The sequence below is a fragment of the Pipistrellus kuhlii genome, unplaced genomic scaffold, assembly GCF_014108245.1.
Source record: "Pipistrellus kuhlii isolate mPipKuh1 unplaced genomic scaffold, mPipKuh1.p scaffold_m20_p_108, whole genome shotgun sequence".
NCBI lineage: Eukaryota > Metazoa > Chordata > Mammalia > Chiroptera > Vespertilionidae > Pipistrellus > Pipistrellus kuhlii.
Window position 1 is genome coordinate 306,051 of NW_023425414.1, and position 18,318 is coordinate 324,368.

Consider the following 18,318-nt stretch of genomic DNA (forward strand, 5'->3'; position numbering starts at 1 on the left):
AGAGAGAGGGATAGAGAATCAGAAACATAGATGAGGGAGAAACATTGATCAGCTGCCTCCTGTACACCACCCACCGTGGATGTGCCTGCAACCAAGGAACATACCCTAGACAGGAATCGAACCTGGGACCCTCCAGTCTGCAGGCCGATGATCTATCCACTGAGCAACACCAGTCAGGGGAAAATTCTCTATTTCTACACCTCGATCCACTTGCTCGAAGGGCACCCCTTGAGCTCCACTTTCAAGGACAGAAGCAGAGAAAGGCTGGGTGGGACGTTCCAGGACGAGGAACCTCAGGGTGCGAGGACTGGTGCTGGTCAGGAGGAAATTCCTGGTAGGACCTTTCTGTGCAAAACCCCAGAGATCCAGCACGTGAGTGGCCTACACATGGAGGCGGGTGCGCCGGTAGGACTTCACTCCCAGAATTCTCATCACAGACTTTCAGGTAGGGCTTCTCCACTGGGTCCACAGGGCAGGAAACTGAGGCACAGGGAGTCAGGGACCCGTCCGTCACTTTACTCAGGAAAGGGGCGGGGCGTGGATTTGAACTCACAGCTCTTTGGTTCCAAAGCCAGTGTTCTTTCCACCAAGCTTTTAACTCATCACCCAGAGGGCTTTTAATTCTGCAGGGATCTGCCTGGGTTTTTTTTTTTTTTTTTTTTTTTTGTTTGTTTGTTTGTTGTTTGTTGTTTGTTTTCTTTGCCCTCCAGAGGCCAGGTCTCTGCAATTCCCGCCTTCACATCAAGATCTCCGAGTACTCGTTTTCAGGGATGCCCTCCTGTCCCTGAGGGTTCCCAGGCTTTATCCTATGAAATCTGAGGGATGCATATTGAATCTCTTCTCTCTTCCCCGAGGAGGTGGCAGCCAGGGCTGGGGGAAGGGGCTCTGGGCGGCTGTCCAGCTGGGATTCATTCAGGGAACCCTGAGTGGAGGGAAAGAAAAACAAGTCTGAGTCACCTGTCTGGTGTGGCTCAGTGGGTTGGGCAAGGATGTTCGACTGCCCGGTGGAATCAGGTCCATCCCATGGCACCAAAAGGCCATCGGTTCGATTCCCAGTCAGGGCACATGCCTGGATTGTGGACTTGATCCCCAGTACGGAGCGTGCAGGAGGCAGCGAATCTCTGATGTTTCTCTATCATTGATGTTTCTATCTCTCTATTCCCCTCCCTTCCTCTCTCTCTAAAAAAAAATCAATAAAGACTTTTTTTTTTTTTTTTTTTCCTAGAAAACACATTGTCTTATTTACTGAGATTTTTGGCATCCCATTAGCTTTGCTTCTAGGAGAATGCCTCACCTCACCCTAATCCTAATCCTAACTCCAACTCCAACCCTAACCTTAACCCTAACCATGGCCATTCTGGAGAGGTGGGATTGTAAGAGGGATGTCGGAGAGGCCAGAATTCACAGAGCTGCAAGTTGAGGAGTTTGGGTCAGGGGGTGCTGAACGACAGTCCTTGAATAAAATCCCACCTATTGCTGATTTTTGTGCTCTTGGCCGGAATCGAACCAGGGACCCTTCTGTCTGCAAGCTGATGCTCTCTCCACTGAGCCATACCAGCTAGGGCTGTAAATAAAGTTTTATTGGAACACAGCCATACTCATCCTATATAATAAAGAAGGAATATGCAAATAGACCATCACTCTAACACACAAGATGGCTGCCCCCATGTGGTCAAAGGTGGCTGCCCCCATGTGAACAAAATGTGGCTGCCACAAGATGGCTGTCAGGGAAGGGCAGTTGGGAGGGACCAGGCCTGCAAGAGAGGGCAGTCAGGGGCAATTGGTCAGTTGGGTGTTGATCAGACAGGCAGGGGAGTGGTTAGGGGTGATCAGGCTGGCAGGAAGAAGCAGGAGCAATCTGGAAGGCAGGCAGGCGAGCAGTTGGGAGCCAGCAATCCTGGATTGTGACAGCGATGTCTGACTGCCCAGTGGGATCAGGTCTAAATGGGCAGTCAGATATCCCTCGAGGGGTCCCAGATTGGAGAGGGTGCAGGCTGGGCTGAGGGACAAACCCCGCCCCCCCCGCCCCCGTCCCCCCCACTGGACACAAATTTTGTGCACCAGGCCCCTAGTTCATTTATATATAGTGGATAGCAGTGCCAAGTGGCTGCCACGGACACTGTATGGCCCACAAAGCCAAAAAGACTTGCTATCTGACCCTTTATAGAAAATGTTTGCCAGCCTCTGATCAGGCAACAAGGGCAAACAGATGTCCAGAGGCAGAGCATCTGGGACGGTGATGGCCTTCAGACAATCCCTCTGCATAAGGCAACAGAGCTAGAAGCAGGGAAATGAGGGGAAGTGATTCCTCAGCTTCAGCAATGATGGGGGTCAAGATGGAGAGAGAGAGGCCCTAGCCGGTTTGGCTCAGTGGTTATAGCACTGGCGAGTGGGCCAGAGGGTAGCAAGTTCAATTTTGGTCAAGGGCATGAGTCTTGGTTGCAGGTGTGAGAAGCTACCCATAGATGTGTCTCTCTCCCATGATGTTTCTCTGAGTGTCTCTCCCCCTCCTTTCCACTCTCTCTAAAGATCGATGAGAAAAATATCCACGGGTGAAGATTCACAAAACAACCAAACAAAGATGGAGAGAATGGGGGATCAATGCTGGCTGTTCTTAGGAGGAAAAATTAGCGAGACATGGTGGATTTGGGGGCAGCAGGTAAAGAAAGGGGGCGTCTTCCATTCCTGGAGAACAACTTGTCCATGCTGAGCAAGGCAACCCAGGGGGCCTTCCTGAGGGAGGTGTCCATGTGGGCTGCAGGATCTCGAGATGCCCAGGTCACTCACCTGAGGGGTTGGCCTCTGGGCGGCGTCTGCACCCTCCATGCCTGTGTCCCCTGTGCCCGCTGCTGCCCTTGCCGCCTTCTTCCTGCGGGATCTCACTCTGAGTGAAGAGACCAGGTTGCCCTTCAGTCCGCCAGTCCCAGGTATGGAGGGCAGACCAACACTCCCCCTCTGTCCTCTCTTAAGGGGCTGGAGGGGTGACCGAGGTGGTCCCAAGATTGAGAATGCAGCTCCCCCTCCTGGAGCCAGAGGTTTGTGACGCCCACTCAAGGTGCCAGGGACCCGCTTCCTGCCTAGGCTTCAGGCTCTGCCCCCCCTTCCCTTGCCCACCTCCCGCCTCAGTCCCTCCAGCTCTGGGTTCAGGGATTCCATGGCCTCCTGACCTCTCAGCCCAGGGCCCTCCCTACCTCCCTCCCTGCTTCCCTCTTTCTCTCCTTCCCTCCCTCCCTCCGCAGATCTGTGCTCACGTGATGACGATGACACTGAAGGCCAGGAAGAGCAGGGTGGTCACACCTGTGCCCCCAAATGCCCCCAGCATCACTCCCGATGATGACGACGATGATGATGACCACTCTCTCCCTGCAGACAGATGGGATGATGGGGAGGATGTCTCACCTGAGAATTCAGTCTTCCCTCCTCCTGCGCCTGGCAGGGACAGCCCCCAGAAGTGTGTTTTCTGGCCCCTTTGCAGGGTGCAAAATACAGAAACAGGGCGGGGGGGGGGGGTGTTGGAGATCAGGGTGAGGCAAGCAAGGTGCCCGGAGCTGGGTGGAAGCCTGTTCTTATTGGGAGCTTGGAGATTTTGTTCTTGTGGGGCTCATGTTGCATTTAGTTTTATTGAAAAACAAAACAAAACAAAACAAAACAACACACACACACACAACAACAACAACAACAACATTGCACTGTGGTCCTGTTTCTCTTCGTGGCTGAGGTTTCTGTGGCTTCTCTCTAAATGTTGTGCCCAAGAGGAGTGCCTCGCTTGTCTGACCCTCCTCTGGCCCCGAAAAGCAAGGGCCTTGTATTGTCCAGGGACACCCCTGTCCCAGCCTCAGCCCCTCTCCCAAGACCCACCTCCTCTCCCTGGCTTCTCCCTCCCAGACCCACGCCACCCACAGCACTGGCCACACAGGAAGAGGACTGGGGCACTTTAAATCCCAGGGAAGTTTTGGGCTTTCGCAGCGGAGCCCAGAGCAGAGCTGACCTCCTCTCTGAAGTTCAGGGGGCTGTATGTGTGTAGGGGGCAGTCGGGGGGGAAATGGGGGGAGACTGTGAGGGTGGAGTGGGTGCTGGTTTCCTCCAGTGCCCTCCTCTTCTCCCCTGCCCATCCACGGGGGCACTCACTCTGTACAGAGAGGCTCAGGGAGGAGTGCAGAGAGCTCCCAGGCTGCTGGGCCTGGCAGGTGAGCTCCCCTTCATCCCCGACCTGCACTGGAGGCAGCTCCAGGACCCCAGGGCCCTCAGGCCTGGAGGCACTCAGGGTCAGGTTCCATTGCAGCCTCCAGGCCCAGCTGAGCCTGGCTGGGGGGCAGGGGGCGGTGGTTGCTGTCCACCACACACACCAGGCTCTGTGCGAGAGACGAGCTGTTCTCGGGGACTGTGGGTGCTGGAGTAGAAGAGACAGAGGGTCAGAGTGACCACAAGGTGGAGAGGGAGTAGAAGGATGTGGGAGGAGAGCCGAGGAGAGGAACAGACAGGCTGACATGGGCTGACAGGCTCTCACCCTGCGGCTGGTGGGAACCAACGCTTATCTGCCTTCCGTGCAGAACAACTTGACCACTTCCCTCCAAACTTTCAGAGGTGTGAAATCCTAGTAGCTATGGGTTGCTTTCAGAAACTTATCCCACAGACACCCACACACACACAGCGTTGTGAAAGTGGAGGCAGGGTATTCATTGCAGAGTTGAGGTGAGCAGAGTCAGATGAACGCCCTGGGTCTCTGTTAGTAGATGTACACACAGCCCCGGCTGGTTTGGCTCAGTGGGAGGGCGTTAGCCTACGGACTGAAGGGTCCCAGGTTTAATTCCGGCCAAGGGCACATGCAGGAGTGCGTGCAGGAGGCAGCCAATCAATGATTCTCTCTCATCATTGATGTTTCTGCCTCTCTCCCTCTCCCTTCCTCTCTGAAATCAACAAAAATATGTAGCCCCTGACCTTATTGAGTGCCTTTCTTTACAGTTTCTACAGAATATAGTTTGATGGCGTGTTTTGATCTAATCTGAGAGTCTTTGCATTTTTATGGGGTTTTAACTCATTTATATTGATTATCAAAAATAATACTGATATTACTTTTTTTTTTTTTTTAAATATGTGCACACAATTAGAATCCACCCATGTTGTGGAATACTGCATAGGCACGGAGAGGGATGGGGATGTCTGTCCTATGGAGGGAGAAGGGCCTGTGAGATCCTTCAAGAGACCAACCCCCAGGTCTCATGGCAGTGCGTGGACACTGCTCACTTCCAGGGAGGTGACAGGGAATCTTCAATACCTTTCCATTTTTGCCTATATATAATATGCAAATCCCCCCCCCCCCCCCCCGGGAGTTCAACTGGGAGAGCAGGAGTTCGATCACTCGCTATGACTTGTGCCACCAGGAGGGCAACCAGCAGTGGAGGTGGCCTGGTGCTGAGGGAGCGAGGGAAGAAGGAGGCAGGGAGGCCTAAGGACCGTACCTGTGCAGAAATTTTATGCACCAGGCCTCTAGTGTGACTATATTACCTATTGGAAAATACACAACTTAAACTATTGGAGGAAAATGAAAATTTGAGCCGGGAGGACTCATCAGGAGATGGAGGACCAGGGGCCTCGAGCGGCAGCTCAGCCATGGGGAGGGTGCCAAGTTCTTCTGGCGAAGGTGTCAGGGGGCTTGGAGAGCAGCCATGAGGACTGAGAAAAAAAGAGGGACCAGTGGGGTACTTGGTCATGGGGTGAGTCCAGGATGAGTCAGGGATCAGCCCTGTCCTCCCTGACCTAGGAGACGCCCTCCTCCCTACAGTCCATGATTGGCTCCCTCCTACCTGAGCCATTTCCTTGGAAATCGGTTATGGTCGACGTCTGTGGAGAGTCTGGGACAGAAAGACCAGGAGGAACAAAGTAAGTGGTGAGGGCTGGGTAGACATGGGCTCTGGGGCCCCAGAAGCTGCTTAAATGGAAGCACGGTGGGAGCAGCCATCCCTCTGACACCTTCCCAGACCAGGTCTAGGACCCAGCACCCAGTGTCTGAGGTCCCCAACCCCCATCTCTACTGCCCTTGGGACTCCTGGATGCTGGCCCAGCTCTCACAGGACATGGTGAGGTGCATGGTCCACATGGTGGTCACTCTGGCCCCAGGCAAGGTCATGTGACAAGTGAAGGTGGCACCTGCCCACCCCCAGAGGCAACAGAAAAGCAAGAGGAGCAGAGCTATGTGCTCTATGTCTCCTACACAGTCAGGCCTCCAGGACATAGGACCCAGCACCCTTGCCTGGACCTCCTCTGCACACCCTCAGGAACCTGGTGCTCTGACCCAGCACTCACAGGTGACATTGAGCTGGATGGTTCTCTCCACGGTCACACCAGCGGCAGGAAAGTGCACCTGACAGGTGAGGTAGGTGCCGTGGTCCTGGGGCCGTGGGGTGAGGGTGAGCATGGAGGAGAGGTGGGTCCTGGGGCCCAGGGAGCTGTGGGCAGCTGAGGTCCAGGAGAAGGTGGGGGGCGTGCCCCGCTCACAGGCCCAGGGCACAGAGCAGGTCAGGTTCCTGGGGCGGCCGCTCTCGAGGGTTTCAGGGGTGAGGATGTGGGGTGTGTGGTTGAGGGCTGGTGAGGAGGGAGAGACAGGAGATCAGGAGGGAGGGTCCTAGGTGTGGCCTTGAGAGAAGCCTCAGAATTTGGTCCAGCTCCTGCCTCTGAGCCCAACACACTACACCCTGATCCACTCCCAGGATGGAGCCCATCCCAGCTCTGCCCGGGGCCACCATAAATTCCCCTGTGGCCTTTCCTGGAGCCCGTTCCTTACCCGTCACTCGCACGGAGAGCTTGTTTTCTAGGTAAGAATATTTAGCGGTACCTCCTCTCTCCAACCGAAAATAGTATAATCCCTCATCTGTCCTCCGGGCGTCTCTGATGTCCAGGGAGCAGTTGTAGGTCCTGGGATCCCCACGGAGGTGAAATCGGCCCTGGGTCTCCTCCTGCAGTTTAGGATCTGGGTTGTTTGTGGCCACCAAAACCTTATTTTCATGTGTCTCTCCCTTGTACCAGTAGCCATGAGCTGGTGTAGACACATCCCATCCTTCGTAGGAGTAGAACACCTTGCAGGTCACATGGACACACAAGCCCTCCTGCACCGTCACGGTGGACTGCATGTGCAGCGTGTATCTGCTATCCTGAGCCATGGACCCTGCAGGGAAATGAGGGTCAGCCTCAGTCCCCCTCCTCTGCCGGCCCCTTCCCCTCAGGCACTCACCTGCCCACAGCAGGGGCAGTAGCAGCCACAGCATCTCTGAGGGTATCTGGGCTCCTTGTTGCTGGAAAGAGAAGCAAGACAGTGAGTGGGAGGGGCCTGCAGAGAGACCAGGAAAGCTGGGGAGCAGCCCAGGACCTCCCCGTCCACAGAGGAGGAACCTCAGAGCCTGAGCTCGCCCCCCTCTGCACAGTGGGGGGAGGACACCCCACAGCCCAGAGCCCAGGGCGACCAGGCCTGGTTATCTGTCCTGAGCATCCTCTGGCCTTCGTACCTCCTACCCCAAGCCAAACAGTGGCCTGTCTGGGGTCTGTGGTACCAAGTTCTCTCTGGGGAATTGTGTTTCTCATTGTTTATCTCTGAATAAATGTTGCACGATTTACAGAAAGCCTCACAGGAAGATGAAGGTCAGAGCAGAGCAGTGACCTTCATCAGAGGAGAAAGGTCGGGCTCTGACACTGTCAGGTCCCAGACAGCCCTTAAAGATCACCCGTCCCCTGCCCGTTTCCACTCCTGGGAACCTGGAGGCCAGAGAGAGTGAGAGAGGCATCCAAGTCACACCCAGGCAGGACCTCAGCCCACCTCCTACTTGCCCGGCATGCCCTTCCACTTGGAGGTCATTTTCTGCAAACATAAAAGTTGGGCAGACGCCCTAGTCACAGGCTGCAGATGTCTGTGGAGGTCAGCCAGCCAGCGGTGGGAACATTGGAGATAGGGAAGGCCTGGCAGGGGGAGAGCTAAGGAGGCCAGTGATCTTTCCTCCCTCAGCAGCCATGCTTTGAGCACCCTTCTCTGCTCACAAGGCTGCATGCCATCCCTGGACGCTCCTTCAGAATCTCTGTCCAGTGGGAACACAAATGAAGATTTCAGAGAGAAGGAAGGGGGGGGGGCGGGAAGAGATTAACCAAAGATGTCCGACTGCTAGGCTGAGGGACCCACCCTCTCCCCACCCCACCCCCATTCATGAATTTCATGCACCAGGCCTCTATAATAATAATAATAATAATAATAATAATAACAACAACAACAACAACAGCAACAACAACAATAATAATAAATAATAATAATAATAAATGGCTATTTGCATAACATTGAGCCCTCACAAGCATAACCAGAATCTAGGAGAGGAAGATGGCCAGGATGAGAACAGGACATCAGCTCAGTGACATTGCAACACACTCATCCATCAGTTGCCTCCTGCTTGCCCTCTACTGGGAATGGAGCCTGCAATCCAGGCATGTGCCCTGACCTGGGATCGAACTGTGACCTCCTGGTTCATAGGCTGATGCTCAACCACTGAGCCACACTGGCTGGGCATGTTCCGCTTATTGGTGTATTCATTGGTTGAGTCTCATATGTGCCCTGACTGGAGATCAAACCCACAACTTTGGTGTATTGGGATGATGCTCTAACCAATTCAGCTACCCAGCCAGGCTAAAATCCATTTCTTTCTTTTTAAGTATATATATATATATATATATATATATATATATATATATATATAATATTTTATTGACTTTTTACAGAGAGGAAGAGAGAGAGAGATAGAGAGCTAGAAACGTCAATGAGAGAGAAACATCGACCAGCTGCCTCTTGCACACTCCTTACTGGGGATGTGCCCGCAACCAATGTACATGCCCTTGACCAGAATCGAACCTGGGACCTTTCAGTCCACAGGCCGACGCTCTACCACTGAGCCAAACCGGCTTCGGCCTTTTTACGTATATTTTTATTGTTGAGAGTATTACATATGTCCCCATTGTGCCTCCATGAACTACCTCCAGTCTTTCCCTGTTCTTCCCTCTGCCCTAAGCCTTCCCCACCCTAATGTCTGTGCCCAAGGTAAAACCAATGTCTTGATTTAGGAGGAAATGTGCCATTAAAGAAGGAATCACCATGTTTGAGACATTGGATTTTTATTATAAAGAAACTAGAGGCTTGGTGCATGACATTCGTACACTCGGGAGCGTGGGAGGGTCCCTCGGCCAGGCCTGCATTCTTTTGCAGTCTGGAGGCCCTTAGGGGATGTCTAACTGACAGCTTAGGCCTGCCCTAAGCTGCAGTCGGACATCCTTAGTGCTGCCAAGGAGGTGGGCCATTGTGCATGCCAGCCGTCAGCCCAGCTTGTGGCTGAGTGGTGCTCCCCCTGTAGGAGTGCATTGACCACCAGGGGGCAGCTCCTGTGTTGAGCATCTGCTCCCTGGTGGTCAGTGCACGTCAGAGTGACCAGTTGTTCCGCTGTTCTATCGATTTGCATATTACCTTTTATTATATAGGATGCTAGTTACAGAAAAGAAAAAGAATGTTGTGTGGAACCTCTTGCTGGGTCCCCTATCCTTATCACCACACCCCAAACCCCCAAAGGATCCCCTAGCCTCACTTGAAAACTAATTGTGTCCTTGTTTTTCTTTGTGTTTATCACCCCAGCCTGCTTCCCTTAATATGATGGCTTTGCATATGTTTTTCTAAAGACTTATATATGGAAAACAATTGCAGTCTGTTTCCTTCCATTCAAGTTCAGGAATTTGCCCTCCCATAATATGCCTTTTGCAAAACCATTACCCACAACATGGAGTGGGGTCAGAGCTGTGACCACTGGGGAGGGAAGCCAAAGATTTTAGCATGCATAGACACTCTATTTTAAAGAAGTGGTGTTAGGAGAAGTTTTAAGTTTAAAAATCTGGCTCTCAAAAAAAATTTCAATCGTTGTACTGTTGATATTTGGCTCTGTTGACTAATGAGTTTGCCGACTACTGTCCTAGTCCCATCAGGACCTCTCCCTCACCCTCCAGCACCCAGCTCCACCTTTACATAACAGGAAATGTGTACCGGTCCTCTGGCCAGGCCTGTGCAGCGGATGCCATGCACATCCACTACCCAGGGCCAGCCAGGGGTACCTACAGAGACCCCGCCATTAACAACAGACGCAGGGGCAAAAACCTCAGCTCCCTCACGGCGGCTTGTTCCCCATTCCACGTGCTCATGTGCACCAAAATCAATCCGCAGACATGAGGAGATCCCCTCATCCCCACCCCCATCCCCACACACACCCCAATCCACAGACCCTAGGAGCCCCCCACCCTCGGAAAGTCTGTCCTGTGCACGCGCTGACCTCCCGACCGAACTCCTCACTCCCACCTTCAATTTCCACCTGCAACCCCACCTCAAATCCATTAAAAAGCCTATAATAATCCCACAAAAGCAGATATGCGGACGCAGCCACTTTGCACACAGCTAAACTGCGTACCCAAGCCTCTGCGCAGGCGCAGAAAGGAAACCCGGCGATGCCTTTGGGAAGCGGTAGGCGGAGCCCAAGGGGAGCCGCAAGGATTGCTGGGAGTTGTAGGCCAAGCGGGCCCAGTAGCCACATGTGCTTTGGAACAGAGCTTTTGCATGGGATTCTGGGAGCCGTAGGCAAGACAGCCGCACAGCCTTGTGGGAGTCGTAGTCTCCGGAGCCACTTCCGTGCGGGGCTTCCGCTTGTCTAGCAGCTTGGCCACCCCAGCACCACATTCTGCATAAAGTGAGTATTTTCTCCCCGGGCGGGTGGGCCCGCGGGCGGCCGCTTTTGGTTGCGGTGTCGGGTGAGTTAGGGTCTCGCCTTTGTGATTTCCCAGCGTCTGTATCCCCAGGCCTTCCTTCTGTCCAGGATCCCCACGTGGGACACGGAGGCTCGCCTGTCTCTTGCCTTCCCCAAGTCGGGTTCGACCATGTCCCTGCCCCGGCCTCTAATCCGGTTCGTGTCCGGAAGGTCCCTGCTCTGCCCTAGAACCCCCGTCATGATAGCGGTCACACCACATCCATCCTCTTGACAAGGCAGCAATCCGCAGGCTTCCCAGGGGTCCGCGTGCCGTCCTCGGGGTGCACTTATTACCCCTTCATCCTACAGACATATACTGAGCGCCGACACTGTGTGCGAAGTGGAGGGAGACGATGGTGGAGAGGCAGACCCAGCCCTGCTGTTACTGAGCTCGCAGTGGGCAGTCAGGCCTGTCAGGGACAGGTAGAGTCCTGGTTGGGCTGGGATGAGGCAGTTCTGGGAGCCCGGAGGAGGGGCCAGGCCCATCCTGGAGTCCCTAAAGTCTTTGAAGGGAAGACGTTTGCTTAAGGGGGACTTCAAACCTGACATGTCCCAGTGGAATTCCTAGTTGTTCCCTCCCCACCTCCCCACTAACTGTCCCATCCTCGCCCTAGGTGCCTTGCCTCAAACCTCAAAGCCATTCTTCAGTTTTCTTTTCTCATCACCCTATCCTCCACCCTAGTCCAAATCCTGGGCAAGTCCTATGGCTCTACTTTCAAAACAGATCCAAACCCCCGTTTCTTCCCACCTCCACTGCCACCACCCCGACCCGGGCCACATTATCTCTGACTTTTTCTTTCTTTTTTTTGTTTTTTAAAATATTTTCCAAATATGTTTTTTTTTTATTTTAGAGAGAGAGGACAGGAAAGGAAGAAGGAGAGAGAAAAATGTCAATGTGATGACCCAAGAACACGCAACCAGGATTCTGGCCTGACCAGGAATCAAAGGGACGATGCCCAACCAACTGAGCCCACCAGCCAAGGCTCCCACTGACTGTTAATTGCCTGATAGCCTCCTCGAAGGCCTCCCGGTCTTTACCCTTTGTAGGGAACATAGTCTGTTCTCCTCACAGCAGCGAAAGGGATCGTTTTAATACGTAAGTCCAGCTGAAACCGGTTTGGCTACATGGATAGAGCATCGGCCTGCGGACTGAAGGGTCCCAGGTTCGATTCCTGTCAAGGGCTTGTACCTTGGTTGCGGGCCCATCCCCAGTAGAGGGTGTGCAGGAGGCAGCTGATTGATGTTTCTCTCTCATTGATGTGTCTAACTCTCTATCCCTCTCTCTTCCTCTCTGTAAAAAAATCAATAAAATTTACTTAAAAAAAAAAAAAAAAAAAAAAAAAAACTAGAGGGAGAGCCCTGGCTGGTGTGGCTCAGTGATGTGGGCATTGTCCTGTGCACCGAAGGGTTGCCGGTTCGATTTCCAGTCAGGGCACATGCCCGGGTTTCCGTCTCAATCCCTCATCCAGGCAGGTGCGGGAGGCAGCTAATCGATATTGTACTCTCACATCGATGTTTCTTTTTTCTCCCTTTCTTTCTCTCTACAAATCAGCAAACTATTTTCAAAAACAAAAACTAGAAGGAGAAAAGATTTCAAGGGTGACAGGCAGTCATGGAGGATGGGTCCTAAGAGCTCCTTGCTGAGCCCAGTGACAGAAGAATATTCTAGGCCAGTGGTCGGCAAACTCATTAGTCAACCGAGCCAAATATCAACAGGTCAATGATTGAAATTTCTTTTGAGAGTCAAATTTTTTTAAATTTAAACTTCCTCTAATGCCACTTCTTCAAAATAGACTGCCCAGGCCATGGTGTTTTGTGGAAGAGCCACACTCAAGGGGCCAAAGAGCCGAAAGTGGCTCGCAAGCCGCAGTTTGCCGACCATGGTTCTAGGCAGAGGGAAGAGCCAGTGCAGACACAGACCGGAGTGTCCCTGGGATGTCTTGAGAGGAGAGGCCAGCATGGCGGAAGGAGACTGGGGTAGGAGGTCACTGGAAAAGGAAGCCAGATCGCATAGCGCTCCATGGTGTTATCAGGATATGGGCTCTGGCTGCCTGTCGCTGTGTCCAATTACGAGGAAGGCAGGGTTGAATGACATAAGGCATTTACTGAGAAGGCCAGCCAACCAAGAACACAGGGCGCTTGCAAGCATTCAAATCCTTCCTTGTAGCAGGGTACAGGGGGCAGGATTATAAAGGGGAAGAGGCTAGGGTGAGGCTGGGAACGGAGGTCAGCTATTGTCCGTGCCATCAGGCAATGAGATGATGTTTTGACTCCTGGTGGGTCGGTCTGACCGTGCTTACAGGTTCAATTCTGCTTGCTGAATCCACAGCTGAGTCACCTCCTTCACTGGTTTGCACAGGCCTTGGAAAGGAAACTTAAGCCCAGCCAGCGTGGCCCAGCAGTTTTAGCATTAACCTATGAACCAGGAGGACAGGGTTCGATTCACCGTCAGGGCACATGCCCAGGTTGTGGGCTCAATCCCCAGTGTGAAGCATGCAGGAGGCAGCTGATCCATGATTCTCTCTCATCATGGATATTTCTCTCTCTCCCTTCCTCTCTGAAATAAATAAAAATATTTTTTTTAAAAGAAAAGGAAACTTAAAAACTTAACCCCCTATTCACATAAGTATATGTATTTTAAGATTAAAATAAGCCCTGACTGGTTTGGCTCAGTGGATAGAGCATCGGCCTGCAGACTGAAGGGTCCCAGGTTTGATTCCTGTCAAGGGTGTGTACCTTGGTTGTGGGCACATCCCCGGGTGGGGGTATGCAGGAGGCATGTTTTTAACTCTCTCTCCCTCTCTCTTCCTCTCTGTAAAAAATCAATGAAATATATTTTTTAAAGATTTAAAATAATATGATTACCTTTCAGATTAATTCAGGTGCTCCATTATCAGATTCTAGTTCTCCCCTGTTAATAGGCCATCGGCCATGAAGTGAAGTGAGACGCAAGAGAGGATGTAGACAAGCTACTGGGCAGGATACCTCTGACTATGGAGAATGCTGTGCCTGTCATAGCAGAATCCTTAAGCCAGAACTTGTGTAGGCCACGCCGTCTCCAAAGCCTGTGATAGATCCTCTCTTCCTCCAGTTGATGGACAGTTGTAAACCCCACCTGCTGCCAGACGTTCCTGAGCTCTGAGCCACCAATCAGCACCTGCCAAATACCCTAAGCCCCTGATTCCTAAGTCCCTATGTCCCTAATCACCAATCAGCGTGTGCTGAGTGCTCTAAGCCCCGTCCCCTATCCTTAAAGGTGCTTGTATCCCAGCCTGGCCTTCGCTCTCTTCCGCGCGCTCTCTCTGGAAGCAGCCGGCAGGGGGTATTCTCCCCTCCAATAAAGCCTGTGCCCTGCCATCCCGGTCTCCACACTTCTCTATTTAATCTATCAGCTTGCTCCATGGGCACACTCCTCCTCGGATCTGTTTCAGGCAGAGCGCTTTCCACAGTCTCGCTTAGAGATGACCCCGCCATCCATCCGGATCCACCTGTAACCGCCTCCCTTCTCTTCCAATCCAGGAGCAGCGGACCCTTCTGCACCCACCCGCCCGGACCCCCGCGATGCCGGCCCCGCAGTGCGCCTCCTGCGGCAAGGCCCGCGCCGCCCTCCGCCGCCCGCGCTCCGGCCAAGCGCTGTGCGGCGCCTGCTTCTGCACCGCCTTCGAGGCCGAGGTGCTGCACACGGTGGTGGCGGGCCGCCTGCTGCCGCCCGGCGCCGTGGTGGCCGTGGGGGCCTCGGGCGGCAAGGACTCCACGGTGCTGGCGCACGTGCTGCGCGAGCTGGCGCCGCGCCTGGGCGTCTCGCTGCAGCTGGTGGCGGTGGACGAGGGCATCGGCGGCTACCGGGACGCGGCGCTGGCGGCCGTGCGGCGCCAGGCGGCGCGCTGGGAGCTGCCGCTCACCATCGTGGCCTACGCCGACCTCTTCGGGGGCTGGACAATGGACGCCGTGGCCCGCAGCACGGCCGGCTCCGGCCGCAGCCGCTCCTGCTGCACCTTCTGCGGGGTGCTGCGGCGGCGCGCGCTGGAGGAAGGGGCGCGCCTTGTGGGAGCCACGCACGTCGTGACCGGTGAGCGCATGCGCGGCTGCGGGAGGGACTTTGTGGGAGGAAGGGGCTCTCCACGTGGGAGTCACGCACGTCGTGACCGGTGAGCGCATGTGCGGCCACAGGAGGGACTTTGTGGGAGGAAGGGGCGCGCATGCGCGGCTGCGGGAGGGACTTTGTGGGAGGAAGGGGCTCTCCACGTGGGAGCCACGCACGTCGTGACCGGTGAGCGCATGTGCGGCCGCAGGAGGGACTTTGTGGGAGGAAGGGGCGCGCATGCGCGGCTGCGCGAGGGACTTTGTGGAAGAGGCTCTCCACGTGGGAGCCACGCACGTCGTGACGGGTGAGCGCATGCGGGGCCGCAGGAGGGACTTTGTGGGAGGAAGGGGTGCGCATGCGCAGGCGAGGGCAGCAATGACCGGGGCTAATGCGCATGCCCGAGAAGTGAAAAGGAGACCCCGGAGGGCCTCAGTTAAAGCGATATGCGTCCCCCCAGAAGGTTCATGGGCGTGGTGTGTGTGCGTCCCCCAGGAAAGGGCAGGGCAGGCGTGGCGAGCTTTTGAGCCTCTGCCATCACCTTGGTGCACACACACAGGGGCCAGTAGAGGGCTGGAGGGGTACCCTTAGGGCCTAGGGCCGTGCTTCTCTGCGTTTTAAAAATGACATTCTAGCCCTGGCTGGTTTGGCTCAGTGGATAGAGCCTCGGCCTGCGGACTCCTGAGGGCTGAAGGGTCGCAGCTTCGATTCAGGTCAAGGGCATATGCCTGGGTTGCGGGCTCGATCTCCAGTAGGCATTCAGCACAGGGCCTGCCTGGCTCGCCCAGTAGGTGGGTGACAGTGAGGACATGGGGGGGCCTTGTCCTCTCCGTTTCTCACCGTGTCCACCTTCTGCAACCCTCACCCCCTGTGCCCCCGGGTCCCCATGAGCAGCAGCGCCCCCTGCGCCCTCTCTGACCAGCTCCCATCTCTCTCCTCCTCTTCCCTCCAGGCCACAACGCGGATGACATGGCAGAGACGGTGCTCATGAACTTCCTGCGGGGCGACGCGGGCCGGCTGGCCCGGGGCGGTGGCCTGGGCTCGGCGGGCGAGGGGGGCGCCCTGCCACGCTGCCGCCCGCTGCAGCTGGCCTCGCAGAAGGAGGTGGTGCTGTACGCGCACTTCCGCCGCCTGGACTACTTCTCCGAGGAGTGCGTGTACGCGCCCGAGGCCTTCCGCGGCCACGCGCGCCACCTGCTCAAGCTGCTGGAGGCGGCGCGGCCGTCGGCGGTGTTGGACCTGGTGCACTCGGCCGAGCGCCTGGCGCTGGCCCCGGCCGCGCGGCCCCCGCCCGCCGGCGCCTGCTCCCGCTGCGGGGCACTGGCCAGCCGCACGCTCTGCCAGGCCTGCGCCCTGCTGGACGGCCTGGACCGCGGCCGGCCCCGCCTGGCCATCGGCAAGGGCCGCCGGGGGCGGGACGAGGTGGGGCCGGCGGTGGTGGCTGCATCGGGGACTCCACAGGAGGAGCAGCAGGAGCAGGTCCAGCCCCCAGCTCAGAAAGAAGCCGTTCCCGCAGTTCTCACTTTCTAGGGACCCCAGTTCTAGAGGAGCTTTGGGCACGGGGCGCCTGAAAATGACACTGGGAATAAGCCCGGGTGACCTTTGCCCAGGGCTTCTGGGAGGGAGGCACGACCCGACCCGTTACCTCTGACCCTGCAGGAGCTGGGGTGGGGGCCTGGGCTCCAGGGTCTGAGGGAGGAGGGGACTGAGCAACTTTCCACTCCTGAGCGAGTGGGAGTAGCGGGGGCAGGGAGAGGGGAGCTGGCCTCACTCCTGTGCTACCTTCCTGAGCACCTGCTGTGCACCCACGTTTCCTGTTTGCCTGTAGAAGAATAAACAAAGCCGCCTTGATGGGCACAGGGCTCAGGAATCAAGGTGCTTCGCTGAGCCTTGATCACTCTGCAGGCCAGCCCCCTCTCATCATTCGCATAATCTCATTGCTGTGGCCTGAACTGGGGAAACTGGCCTGAGGTCACCTGGCTGGGGAGGGACTGAGCTGGGGGTCACACCAGGGTCTACCTGGGGCTCTTGAAGACCAGGGAATTGCTCCCCACCCGCTCACACCTGAATCCCTTCCTGGTGTCTGTGATGGGTGAGGCCCAGCTGAGTGGGGTCCCCAGACCTCAGCTTTTGTTTTTTGTTTAAATATATTTTATTGATTTTTTTTTTTTACAGAGAGGAAGGGAGAGGGATAGAGAGTTAGAAACATTGATGAGAGAGAAACATCGATCAGCTGCCTCCTGCACACTCCCCACTGGGGATGTGCCCGCAACCAAGGCACATGCCCTTGACCGGAATCGAACCTGGGATAGTCCGTAGGCCAAACGGATTAGGGCCAGACCTCAGCTTTCGGAGGCCGAGCTGAGTGAGCCTGGGTGGGTGACTTGACTCCTCTCGTTTTCAGTTGCCTCCTCTGGACATGGAATTAGACCTCCCCCATGAAAGCACTGTTGGAAGGGCTTGGTTGTTCACCTTAAGGTTTGGCCACCAGGGGGCTCTAGGTTTCAGGGTTACTGTCCTGCCAGTGGAGACCCCCAGGGGATACTTGGTGTTTATAGTCCCACCTCCAAGCTTTGCCTGGCTGGTGTCTTGTCAGGAATGCCCCCTCTTTCCCCTCTTCCTGCTCAGATCCTCCAGGGGCCTCCTGGAAGCCTCCTGACTCTCTCCTCCCACCCCCACGCCCCCACTCCCCATCCCCTGGATCCGACCCTCCGGTGTGGCCATCCACACTCTGGGTTTCATCTTTTTCTAATTAGACTAGAGGCTCAGTGCATGGAATTGGTGCATGGGTAGGGCCAGCAATCAGGGCTGATGGATGCCTTCCTCCATTTCGTGCCACCCCCTGGAGGTCAGCACACATTATAGTAAACAATTGAACTCCAGCTCTCCCAGTCAAACTCCCGAGAGGGGACACTGCATATTAGCTATATATATATATATATATTAGAGGCCTGGTGCGCGAAATTTGTGCACTGGGGGGGGGGGGGGGGGGGTTGTCCCTCAGTCCAGCCTGCACCCTTTCCAATTGGGGACATCCCTCTCACAATCCAGGACTGTTGGCTCCCAACTGTTCACCTGCCTGCCTGATCACCCCCTAACCACTCCCCTGCCAGCCTGATCAAACCCTAACTGCTACCCTGCTGGCCCGATTGCCCCCAACTGCCCTCTTCTGCAGGCCTGGCCGCCCCCGCCCCCCCCCCCCCCCCAACTGCACTCCTCTGCCGGCCATCTTGTGATCACACGTGAGGGCATGATGGTCAATTTGCATATTACCTCTTTGTTATATAGGATAGATTAGGCTGGAGGACAGGGACCAGGTGCCCTGCCTCTTCCGTGATCAAATCAAGTATTAGCATTAATAGTTCACTCAACAAATGTCTATTGAGCACCTTGCCTGTGGCCTATGTGTCAGGTGCTAGGAATTCCTCGAGG

General features: G+C 55.2%; 2 protein-coding genes across 7 annotated transcripts in view; one reads left to right on the forward strand and one right to left on the reverse strand.

Annotated features, from left to right (window-relative positions):
* The window catches only part of CD33 (CD33 molecule), a 56,218-nt gene extending 48,754 nt beyond the window's left edge, over positions 1-7,464 (reverse strand). The window contains exons 1-3 of one of the 4 annotated variants that reach the window (XM_045578879.1): positions 7,229-7,464; positions 6,782-7,162; positions 6,304-6,582 (exon numbers count right to left, since the gene is read on the reverse strand). In XM_045578879.1, coding sequence (XP_045434835.1) covers positions 6,304-6,582; positions 6,782-7,162; positions 7,229-7,262 — 694 coding nt within the window. In that variant the 5' untranslated portion in view covers positions 7,263-7,464. The remainder of the gene's footprint in view (positions 1-6,303; positions 6,583-6,781; positions 7,163-7,228) is intronic. The other 3 variants (XM_045578878.1, XM_045578876.1, XM_045578877.1) reach the window with 3 other exon arrangements.
* Positions 7,465-10,681: 3,217 nt separating this feature from the next.
* CTU1 (cytosolic thiouridylase subunit 1) lies at positions 10,682-16,489 on the forward strand. Of its 3 annotated transcripts, none has more exons than XM_045578881.1 (4): positions 10,682-10,748; positions 11,657-11,901; positions 14,325-14,874; positions 15,839-16,489. In XM_045578881.1, exons 3-4 carry the CDS (start codon positions 14,367-14,369, stop codon positions 16,414-16,416), a joined length of 1,086 nt encoding a protein of 361 aa, XP_045434837.1. In that variant the 5' UTR covers positions 10,682-10,748; positions 11,657-11,901; positions 14,325-14,366; the 3' UTR covers positions 16,417-16,489. The 3 variants fall into 3 exon arrangements, with proteins under 3 accessions (XP_045434837.1, XP_045434839.1, XP_045434838.1); XM_045578882.1 differs by lacking the exon at positions 10,682-10,748 and adding an exon at positions 11,115-11,228; XM_045578883.1 differs by lacking the exon at positions 11,657-11,901 and having other exon boundaries at positions 10,732-10,748.
* The last annotated feature ends 1,829 nt before the right edge of the window (positions 16,490-18,318 follow it).